Source organism: Mustelus asterias, chromosome 17 (assembly GCF_964213995.1).
Source record: "Mustelus asterias chromosome 17, sMusAst1.hap1.1, whole genome shotgun sequence".
In the NCBI taxonomy this organism is placed as follows: Eukaryota; Metazoa; Chordata; class Chondrichthyes; order Carcharhiniformes; family Triakidae; genus Mustelus; species Mustelus asterias.
The window spans coordinates 29,414,953-29,426,994 of record NC_135817.1 but is presented as its reverse complement, the minus strand read 5'-3'; the positions used below and the strand labels follow the sequence as shown (position 1 = coordinate 29,426,994).

The window sequence follows — 12,042 nt, the reverse complement described above, 5'->3', positions numbered from 1 at the left end:
TGTTGGGAGATCCAATGGGATTAAGTTCCAATTGGGCATTTACCTTTCCACTGTCAAAGTTTCCGGGCTCCTTTGGGGAGAATTTGACCCTAGTGTGGGGGAGATAAATTGTTGCTGAGAGCTGCCAGCCAATTGGACATCAGCAGCTATCCAGCATCAGCAGTACTAGTGGAAATTGTGGCCACTGGCAGAACTGCAGACTATTGCCAATGAGAGGGATGGAGTCAATAGCTACGGAATGCAGTTGAAGTGAGAACTTAAAACACTGGCTTCAGTCTTTCCTATATTTAATTAGAGGAAATTTCTGCATCAATATTGCATCGTGAATGAGCTGTCAATTTAGAGACAGCGGAGAAGCTAAGAGAAGTGATGGTAAGGTGGAGCTGGTGTTGTCAGCTTACTTGGGAAGCTAATGCCTTGCTTTTGGATGATGTTGCTGACAGGCAGCATGTAAATGAGAAATTGAAGGGAGCCAAGGAGAGATTCTTGGGGCACACCAGAGGTAACTGTGCAGGAGCAGGAAGAAAAACCACTGTAAGTGATTCTTTTGCTATGATTAAATAGATAATACTGGAACAGATAAGAGAAGTTCCACCCAGCTGGACAGTGGTGGAAAGGTGTTAGAGGAGGTTGATGTGGTGTACCATATCAAAGGCTGCGGACAAGACAAAAAGGATAAGGTGGGGTTAAGTTTCTGGTCAATTGTGATGCCCCTGGGATAGTGAATATGGAGGATTCAGCAATAACAATACCATGGAATGTGAAGGGGAAGTGGTTAGCTTCTCTGTTGTTGGAGATGGTTTTTGCCTGGCACTTGTGTGTTGCAAATGTTATTTGCCACTTATCAGCCCAAGCCTTGAAAGTTATGCTGGTCTTGATGTATGTAGGCACAGACTTCTTCATTATTTGAGGAGTTGTGAATGTGACTGAACACTGTGCAATCTTCAATGTACATCCCCACCTTGTGGAGGGATTGATGCGCTATCAATAAGGCGAAAGACTACCGATATGCCAATATAAGTGTAGGCTTTTATTCACAACAGAATCAGGAGCAGATCCCAACAAATAGCCGACCTGGACTGAACAAGGGGGAGGAGACAGCCACCTTTATACTAGGTGCTGAGGGGAGGAACCAAACTGGAAGGGGATGTGTCCAGGTATGACAAACACACACAACGGTGGTCCATATAGGACAAAGGCACAACTGAGGTCCACCACAGGGATGATCATAGATAAAGCAACTGAAGATGGTTGGGCCTTGAGGAAATCCTGCAGCCAAGTCCTGAGGCTGAGGTGTGCTAGGTATGACTCCAGCCAGTGGAGAGTTTTCCCCTTGATTCCCATTGACTTCAATTTTACTAGGGCTTCTTGGTGTGACACTCTGTCAACTGCTGTCTCCTAGCTTAAAATTCAGGGCACCATTCTGCACATGCACATACTGACAAAACCTCATCGATGTGCGTTTTGTGCACAATAACATAGGATGCCTGCAGGTAAATATCTACAGATTAGCTATTCTCCAACTCAGTCATATGTATGTGCCTGGATTAGTTCAAATCTAATCCAGAGTCTGCTGCTTGTAGACCGAAATGAAGTCTTGGCATTCCAGTCCATTTCCTCCTTGGTCCTTGCCTCACTGCATTAACCGCCCCCTAGATAATAACAGAAGAGAAAGCCAAGGATGAAATTAAGATATTAGTAACTCATCCTTTTACATCATTTGTTTGCTTCTAATTGGTAAGTTCACTTTAGCAATTTTAATATTGTGTAAGTAAAGTGCCAGCATTGCAGATTCCCAATGTTCTGTGCGGCCGATTGCAACCCTATGGTAATGTTACTGGTTCAACTACATCCAGCACCCAGGAAAACCCCGTAACCAACATCACTCAAACAGATTATCCAGTCATTAACTTATTGCTGTTTGTTGGATCTTACTGTTGTAAATTGGCTGCCATATTTTCTACATTACAATGGTGAACTTATCTCAGAAATATTTAGTTGAATGGAAAATGCTTTAGAATGCCATGACAGGCATTTTATAGAATCATAGAATCCTACAGTGCAGGAGGCCATTTGGCCCATCGAGTCTGCACCAATCACAATCCCACCCAGGCCCTAGCCTCATAACCCCATACATTTACCCTAACTAGTCCCCCTGACAGTAAGGGGCAATTTATTATGGCCAATCCACCTAACCCGCACATCTTTGACTGTGGGAGGAAATCAGAGCACCTGGAGGAAACCCACACAGACTGGGGAAAATGTGCAAACTCCACACAGACAGTGACCCAAGCTGGGAATCGAACCTAGATCCCTGGCGCTGTGAGGCAGCAGTGCTAACCGCTGTGCCACTGTGCAATGCAAGTTCTTTCTTTTAAAGACAGTCATGGTCACATTTCAATATTGCCATGTTAGATCCAGCAGCCAAATTTTTTATACTGAATATATAAAATAAATAAAAGCAAAAACATCAGAACTGACATGTACTGTTACACAATTTCTTACAGTTTGTGCTTTAATAGAAGATAGATCAGCTTTCTTACTCATTTTTAAAAACTCAAATATTCCATTAACCTTGCTAAAAACAAACATTCTCTTTGATTTTTGCATCACAAAAGTCTTTTGTTTTTAATCTCTCCTGCCTTCCACCCTTTTGTTCTTCCTGCCACATTCCCCCATCACTGGCCCAAAACCTATTATTACGTTTCTGTCTTTCCTCGGTTCTGATGGGAGGTCATCTTACACTGAAACGTTAAATTCTGTTTCCCTCCACAGATGTTGCCTGACCTGCTGAGTATATCCAGCAATTTTTTTTTGTTTTCATTTCACAGCTCCAGCATCCACAGCAATTTGTTTTTCCATGAATGATGCTGTTTACAAGCAATTAACTTGACTATCTCTTATTTCTTCCTTTTCAGAGGAGCCTGACAATGGAACAAAACGAGCACTTGTCAACAGCTCTCAGAACAAAGAGGAACAAGGTGGCTGTGTACACCAGGATACAATACTTACTCAGCAGGTCATCAAACTGGAATACATATACACGAGGCCACCCCAGTGGTCGCAGTCCTTACCAACCATCTATGTCATAACACCGACCTATACTAGACCAGTTCAGAAAGCAGAGCTGACCAGGCTAGTGAACACTTTCCTCCACATACAGAACCTGCATTGGATTGTGATTGAGGACTCTCCGCGCAGGACCGGTTTAGTAGCGCTGCTGTTAGAAAAGAGTGGATTGAACTTCACCCATTTGAACATACAAAGCCCAAAGAGCGTGAAGCTGGGCCTTAGTAAATCATATTCTCGCACGCCAAGGGGGACTTTGCAAAGAAACTTGGGTCTGCGCTGGTTGAGAGACAGTTTGAGCCCTAATGACTCTTCAGAAGGTGTGGTTTACTTTGCTGATGATGACAACACTTACAGTTTGGAACTCTTTGAGGAGGTGCTTCCTTTTTATCTAAGACAATCTTTGTATCAGAGCTGAGGCATTTAATTTGTATATTCTGTAGTGACTCTTTGTTCATCATAGTCACTGAATTTTATTGCTTATTACAGACAGCGTGCCGTCATAATGAACACCTAACAAGTACTAGTAGCTTATTAGTAAAGCTAGTCATGCCAACCTGTTATTTTAACCATTTGTTTCATTAAAAAATAACTTCTGATATTAATTGAACTATAAGGAAGGGACAGGTCAGTCATTACAAGTTGAGTTCCTGAAACGAAAGTTGAATTTAAGTCTTTGACTTTGGGTCTCCCAAGTACAAGTTTCATCAATGTTAGCTTATGGGTATGGAGAGGGATTCCATTGCATGCCATGAAGTTTAGCTCTGGAAATGTGAGTAATAAACATCATTTTGGAGTTCTGTTTGGATTCAACAATCCACCCCAATTATTGTTACTAATGATGGTGGAATAAGTTCAGAGGGTTAACTTCAGGAGAAGGAATTGGAGAAAATAATACAAATGTAATTTGGCTATTTTGATGCTAATTGTTGAGTGACATTAAAAGCAGAATCAGCTTATGTTTAGACAGAATTTACCATCAGGAATCAGTAGTGATAGGGAAAAATTAACACCTCTCAATAGATGCTTCTTATTGAAATGAGAGCCACCTGATTTATAGATGAAAACCAACTTAGGAATTTTAAGAATAGGCTAGCTGATACAGGGAAAACCATACAGCGTTTGAATAATTGGAAGACTGAAGATAGACAAGAAGGAGACAGGTGGCCTTAAGCATCAAAGACAAATGTATTTTCAGACTGCCAGTGCTGTGTTGCTAGCTTAATACATTTGCTCTACAGTCAACTGGAGATTCAAATAATAGTGTGTTTTTAATTTCATATTTTCAAGCAACAAAAATCTTGTCAACTCTAATGACACATTGCTTGGAGAAAACATCCATTGCAAAGTGTAGATAATTCATCCTATTATTTATATTTTTCAGATGCGATTTACCAAAAAGGTTTCAGTATGGCCTGTAGCTTTCGTTGGTGGACTGCTGTACGAGTCTCCCAAATTGAACACTGCGGGAAAGGTGGTCGGGTGGAAAACTGTCTTTGACCCAAATAGACCTTTTGCTATCGACATGGCAGGGTTTGCAATCAACATTAAGTTGATACTGATGAAATCTTCAGCCAACTTCCAGCTGTATGGGGTCAAGGGAGGATACCAGGAGACCAGCTTGTTGCGGGAACTTGTAACTTTAACAGAGCTGGAACCCAAAGCTTCAAATTGCACTAAAGTAGAGTAACGTTCCAGTTGGGATTTAATTAACACAGAGCTTATTCTTTCTCCGCCAAACCTGTCGGGCATGTATCACTCTATAAACTAGCATCAACATATTGTGCACTGAAGCTCAGTGTGAGTAACGACCGTTACTACACACCTGCACTGCAGGTTTTGAGTCATGTGCTAAGTAAACATCATGGAAAAACACAGAAATGAAGTGTGTGATGGATGTTTACCTCCATTACACCAGGAAAAGTGTCAGCGGTATAAGTGATGTGTTTAGCACTCAAACGCAATGAGCCAGCCCTTTGGGATTTGCTTTCCATTATCGAAAGCATTCCTCACATGGAATCCCAAGTGCTTTCCACTGTTATCTTTCTGTCATTATGCTGGTCCATGATGATTTACCTTTGATAATAACTGTTTCAAACTTCTGCAGCAGTTTAACAGCCATTGACTGGTGAACATAGCAGGCAAGGCAGTGGCAGATTGTTTCTAACTGCAGAAGCAGATCTGAACCTCAATTAATTTCGATCTAGCCTGGTATGTGGCAGATTATGGCAAAATGTCCTGCGTGATGGTTGTAAGGCATAGTCTTATAGCTGCAAACCTTCTTCATCTCCCCAAAAGGTGAGGCAATGCAGAGGCAGATAGTCACTCAGTGGTAATGTCACTTGCTTAGTAATCCAGAGGTCCAGACTAATGTTGTGGAGACGCAGGTTCAAATACTATTATGGCCGCTGGTAGAATTTAAGTTCAATTAATTAATTTAATTAATTAATATATCTGGAATTGAAAGCTAGCCTCAACAATGGTGACCATGGAACTATCATTGGTTGTCATAAAAACATATCTTGGTTCACTAATTTCCTTTAGTGTCCTTACGTGGCCTGGTTTCTGACTCTAGGTCCATAGCAATGTGGTCGACTCTGAATGTTCTCTGAAATGGCTTTGCCGACCACTCAGTTGTACAAAACCATTGCAGAAAAATCAAAAAGGAATAAAACCTGACAGACCACCCAGCATCAACATAGACACCAGAAATGGTACACCTGTGACCCTGCAAGGTCCTCCCTAACATCTGGGGTTGTGCCAAACTTTGGAGAGTTGTCTCACAGAGTAATCAAGCTATAGCCTGACATTGTCATATTCATCGAATCATAATTTTACAGCCAATGTCCTAGACTTCTCCATCACCAAATGTGTAGGTATCTGTGTTGGTATGACATGATACATCCAGCAGAGGTGGTGAGCAATGGGTGGGCAGAATAGTATGTTGTTGGGGAGAAGTTTTTCTGGCTGTCCTTAACGTTGACTGCAGGCTCCATGAAATCTCATGGCATCAGAAAAAACATAGGCAAAGAAACCTGGTTACCACCTACCACCAGCCCTCAGCTTCTAAATCAGTACCCACCTAAGTTGAACACCACTTAAAAGGAGGACGGAGGCTGACAAGCGAATAGCGTGTACTCTGGGTGGGGACTTCAATACCATCACCAAGATTGGCTTGGTAATCACACTACTGACTGAGCTGGCCGCACCCTGAAGGATATATTTGCTAGACTGGACCTGCGGTGTGCAGTGAGGGACAAGCCATCCAGACATTGTTCTCATATATGTTGGAGATGCATGTGCCTATAACAGGATTGGTGTGAGGGACTACTGCATTGTTTTTGTAGAGATGAGTCTTGTCTTCACACTGGGTGGCACGGTAACACAGTGGTTAGCACTGCTGTTTCACAGCTCCAGGGACCTGGGTTCGAATCCCAGCTCGGGTCACTGTCTGTGTGGAGTTTGCACATTCTCCCTGCGTCTGCGTGGGTGTCCTCCGGGTACTCCGGTTTCCTCCCACAGTCCAAAGATGTGCGGGTTAGGTTGATTGGCCATTCTAAAAAAAAAAATTGCCCTTAGTGTTCCGGGATGCATAGGTTAGAGGGATTAGTGGGTAAATATGTAGGGATATGGGGATGGCGCCTGGGTGGGATTGTGGTTGGTGCAGACTCGATGGGCCGAGTGGCCTCTTTCTGCACTGTAGGATTCTATGATTCTATGAAGATACTATTCAATGTGTTGTACGGCATTATCACTGTGTTAAATGGGTTAGATTCAATACAAATCTACCATCCCTGAGGTATTAGATGTATAGGGTGTTGGTGAGAGCACATCTGGGGTATTGTGTCCAGTCTTGGTCTCCTTATTTGAGGAAGGATGTTGTGGCATTGGAGGCAGTTCAGAGGAGGCTCACCAGATTGATTCTGGGAATGAAAGGATTGACATATGAGGAGAGATTAAACAGTTTGGGCTTATACTCGCTGGAGTTTAGAAGAATAAGAGAAGATCTCATCGAGCTATATAAAATTTTAAAAGGGATTGATAAAGTAAATATAGACTAAATGTTTCCTCTTATGGGACAATCTAGAACAAGAGGTCACAGGTATAGGTTGAGAGGTGGTAGGTTTAAAACTGAGATGAGGAGGAACTACTTCTCGTAGAGGGTGGCAAATTTGTGGAACTCACTGCCCCACAGTGCGGTGGAGTCTGAACCATTGAATGGTTTCAAGGAGATAGATATATTTCTAATAAAAAAGGATATAAGGGGATATGGGGAACAGGTGGGGAGGTGGATTTGAGACCAGGGAGGGATCAGCCATGATTTGATTGAATGAGCGGAGCAGGCTTGAAGGGCTGAATTTGCCTACTTCTGCTCCTAATTCCTATGTTCCTATATTCCTATGCTGTGGGCCATCAGTAGCAGCACAATTGTACACAACCCCAATCCGTAATCTCATGTTCTGGTTATAAGGTGATAAAGACTGGGACATGAATATTCAAGCAAATTTGATACTTTTGAGGAACAGGAATAAAGAAAAAGAGTTGGGAAGCTTTCTTAATAAAGGTTGAAATCAGTACAGTAGTGAGCAATTATATTTGTTTGAAAGATCAAAATGTAGAATCTGTTTGAGTACAGATACAGAATAGCATAGAAATAATTTACTAGTCGGAGTAGTTTAAAGGTCCATGAACAGTAGCTAAGCTGTAAGGCAGAATATAAAGCAAGAGAAAATATGGGCTTGGAAGAAAGGTACTGCTATAATCATGGACAATTTTGATCTTCATGTAGATTGGAAAAGTCAAAATTGGCAATGATAGCTAGATGTGATTTCATAGGTTGTATTTGGAATAGTTTCTGAGAGCAAACTGGTCTGAAGTTAATCAGGGAGCAATCTATTTATGCCTGTGTAATGAGGCAGGAATATTTACTAGTAAGGATAGTAAAGGATCCTTTAGGCAAGAGTGATCATAACATGATATAATTTTACTTTCAGTTTGAAGGTGAGAAATATGGGTCTAAAACTAGTGTCTTAAAAGTAAAATAAGGCAATTACAATGGTATGAAAATAGAGTTGACCAGTGGGATGGGAAAATAGGTTAAAAGATAACAGCACCAAGGACCCAAGTCCAATTCCGACTTTGGGGGCTGTCTGTGTGGAGTTTGCATGTTCTCCCCGTGTATTTGTGGGTTTCCTTTGGGTACTCCAGTTTCATCCCACAGTCCAAAGATGTGCAGGTTAGGTGGAATGGCCTTGATCAATGTACAGGGTTACTAGGATAGGGTAGGTGAATGGGTCCTGGTAGAATGCTCTTTTGGAGGGTCGGTGCTGACCTGATGGGCTGAATGGTCTCCTTCTGTACCGTAGGGATTCTATGGTAGAGAAGCATAACATTTCATAACATTCAACAAACATATATTTCATTGAAAAAGAAAGGCTCTATAAAAAGTATACACTATTTCACTCTAATGGAGAAAGTTAAATATGGTCTCGAAATGAAAGAAATGGCACACAGTGCTGCAAAGATTAGTAGTAGACTAGAAGATTGGTAAAAATTTAGAAACCAACAAAAAATGACTAAAAAATAAAGAGGGAGAAAAGGGAGTCCAAGAGAAATCTAGCTCAAAATATAAAAAACAGATGGTTATACCATCTACAGGTATATAAAAGGAAAATAGTAGCTAAAGCATTGGTCAAATGGTCCAAAGAATTGGGGAATTAATAATGGGAAATCAGGAAATGGTAGATGCTTTGAGCAAGTATTTTGTATCTGTCTTCACAGTAGAAGATGTAAAAAGCATTCCAAGAATAGCAGAAAAATCAAGAAGCAAACATAGAACATAGAACATTACAGCGCAGTACAGGCCCTTCGGCCCTCGGTGTTGCGTCGACCAGTGGTACCAATCTAAAGCCCCTCTAATCTACATTATTCCAATATCATCCATATGTTTATCCAATAACCACTTGAACGCTCTCAACGTAAAGGGGAGGAATTTAAAACGATAATGATAACCAGAGTAAAAGCACTAGGAAAACTAATGGGACTGTAGGCTGACAGGTTCCCTAGACCTGATAGCCAGCATCCTAGGGTCTTAAAAGAAGTGGCTGCAGAGATAGTGGATGCTTTGGTGGTAATCTTCCAAATTTCCTTAGACTTTGCAAAGCCCATAACAGATAGGAAAACCACACTGTTATTCAAGAACCAGAAAGCAAGAAAATATAGGCCATTTAGCCTCACATCTGTTTTTGGGAAAATGCTAGACTATATTATTAAGGTGGTAGTAGACATTTAGAAAATCATAATACAATCAGGCAGAGTCAACATGGATTCGTGAAAGTGAAATCATATTTTATTAGACTTCCTTAAGAATGTAACAAGCAGGATGGATTGTATGTAGATCATACAATCTATGAAATCACATCCAGCTATCATTGCCAATTTTGACTTTTCCAATCTACATGGAGATCAAAATTGCCCATTGTTATAGCAGTACCTTTCTTACAAACCCATATTTTCTCTTGCTTTATATTCTACCTTACAGTTTAGCTACTGTTCATGGACCTTTAAACTGCTCCAACCAGTAGATGTAGCGTATTTAGATTTCCAAATACATTTAATAAGGTGCCATGTAAAAGGTTGCTAAAGAGCTGTTCATGGAGTTGGGGTGCTATATGAGCACAGGTAGAGGATTGGCTAACTATTGTGGTAGACTTTTACACACTAATCACAGGAGACAAAGGTACAGGTTATAATCATTTATTCAAGCGTACAAGCATGCAGGGACAGCCCTGTCTTAGAAACCACCAATGCAGCACTCACACCAGGTTCACATATTTCCACTATATTTATACACTGTTAATCACATATGCAGAACTTTATTTTTCCCTATCTTCCCAGAGATTACACTTAATTTGTTTTGAATCAGTTCAGGTCCTTGAGTGATACAAAGTTCATCAGACAACTTATGCTACTGATATGGGAACTTATGTCATGTCAGGATCACTGGGGTATAATTATAGAATCATAAAATCCCTACAGTGCAGAAGGAGGCCATTCGGCCCGTCGAGTCTGCACCGACCACAATCCCAACCAGGCCCTATTCCCGTAACCCCACATATTTAACCTGCTAATCCCCCTGACACTCAGGCCAATCAACCTGACCTGCACATCTTTGGACTATGGGAGGAAACCGGAGCACCTGGAGGAAACCCACGCAGACACGAGGAGAATGTGCAAACTCTACGCAGAGAGTGACCCGAGGCCGGAATTGAACCCGGGTCTCTGGCGCTGTGAGGCAGCAGTGCTAACCACTATGCCATCGTGCCGCCCATGATAAGAATTTGGAAATTGATAAATTCTTGATTTCTCGAGGAATTAAGGGCTATGGGGAGAGAGCGGGTAAATGGAGTTGAAATCAACCATGATTGAATGGTGGAGTGGACTCGATGGGCCGAATGGCCTTACTTCCGCTCCTATGTCTTATGGTCTTATGGTCTTATGTATTCTTGCTCTAATTTTCACTAAATCTATTTATTTCCCCTAACACTAACCAACAGGAAACAGAGAGTAGAAATCAATGAGTCATTTTCAGATTGGCAAACTGTAACTAGGGGAGGGCCAGAGGGATCAGTGCTGGAGCATCAACTATTTATGATCTATATAAATGTCTTGGATGAAGGGACTGACTGTTGTAACCAGATTTGCTGACAATATAAAGATAGATCGGAAGAAAATGTTTCCCACCTCAAAAGAGTTGGCGTGGGCAGTTGGATGGGAGTGGGCAGGCTGTTTATTAAAAACTTTTTATAAGGGCATGAAGGAAGGGGGTTACTATCTCCAGGATGCCCTTTACACAATGCCCCCCTCTGGCTATCTGTCTGCTTGCCTAAACTCACACACTCCACTCCTTCTCTAAACTGCCCAAACACCCTCCACCCTATAGCCAAGACATATCTTGGAAGTCCAGTCAACAGGCTGGTTAGCCCACCCAGAGCATGTCATAGCTGTGGGACAGTGTGGAATGGAGCAGTTTGGTTCCACACTGATGTTGCTACGGGGAAAGGGGTAAGAAAACATCTGGACAGCCAAAAGAGTCTATGAAGGGATATAGAAAGGTTAAGTGAATGGGCAAAAAAAAATGGCAGATGGATTATAAAGTGGGAAAATGTGAGGTTGTGCACTTTGACAGGAAGAACAAAAAAGTAGATTATTATTTAAATTAAGGAACTACAGAATGCTGTGGTACAGAGGGATCTGGGGTCCTTATACATGAATCACAAAAAGTTAGAATACAGGTATAGCAGGGGCGAGACAGTGGTATTATCAATGGACTAGGAAGCCAGAGACCCAGGGTAATGCTCAGGAGACATGGGTTTGAATCTCACCATGGCAAATGGTGAAATTTGAATTCAATAAATAAACATTTGGAATTAGAAGTGTAATGATGACCTTGAAACCATTGTCGGTTGTTGTATAAACCCATCTGGTTCATTAATGTCCTTTAGGGAAGGAAATCTGCCATCCTTACATGGTCTGGTCTACATGTGACTCCAGATCTACAGCAATGTGGTTGACTCTCATCTGTCCTCGTGGATGGACAATAAATGCTGGCCCAGCTGGCAATGCCCACATCCCAGGAAGGAATGAAAGAAAACAAGTAATTAGAAAGGCAAACAGAATGTTGGCTTTTGTTGTAAGAGGGATAGAGTATAAAAGCAGGGAAATCTTTGTACAGGTTATTGATTAGACCACATCTAGCACACTGTGTACAGTTTTGGTCTCCTTAAGTTAAGGAGAAAAATACTTCATTGGAAGAAGTTCCAAGAAGATTCACTTGGCTGATTCCTGGGATGAAGTGGTTGTGTTGTGAGGAAGGATTGAGTAAGTTGGGCCTATAATCATTGTTTAGAAGACTGAGAGGTGATGTTATTGAAAGATATAAGATCCTGAGGGGGTTTAACGGGGAGGATGCTG

General features: G+C 41.6%; 1 protein-coding gene across 3 annotated transcripts in view; it reads left to right on the top strand.

Annotated features, from left to right (window-relative positions):
- The window catches only part of LOC144506399 (galactosylgalactosylxylosylprotein 3-beta-glucuronosyltransferase 1-like), a 135,724-nt gene that overhangs the window by 97,575 nt on the left and 26,107 nt on the right, over window positions 1-12,042 (top strand). For all 3 annotated transcript variants that reach the window (XM_078232447.1, XM_078232448.1, XM_078232449.1), the window contains 2 exons: window positions 2,919-3,445; window positions 4,454-4,750. In XM_078232447.1, coding sequence (XP_078088573.1) covers window positions 2,919-3,445; window positions 4,454-4,750 — 824 coding nt within the window. The remainder of the gene's footprint in view (window positions 1-2,918; window positions 3,446-4,453; window positions 4,751-12,042) is intronic.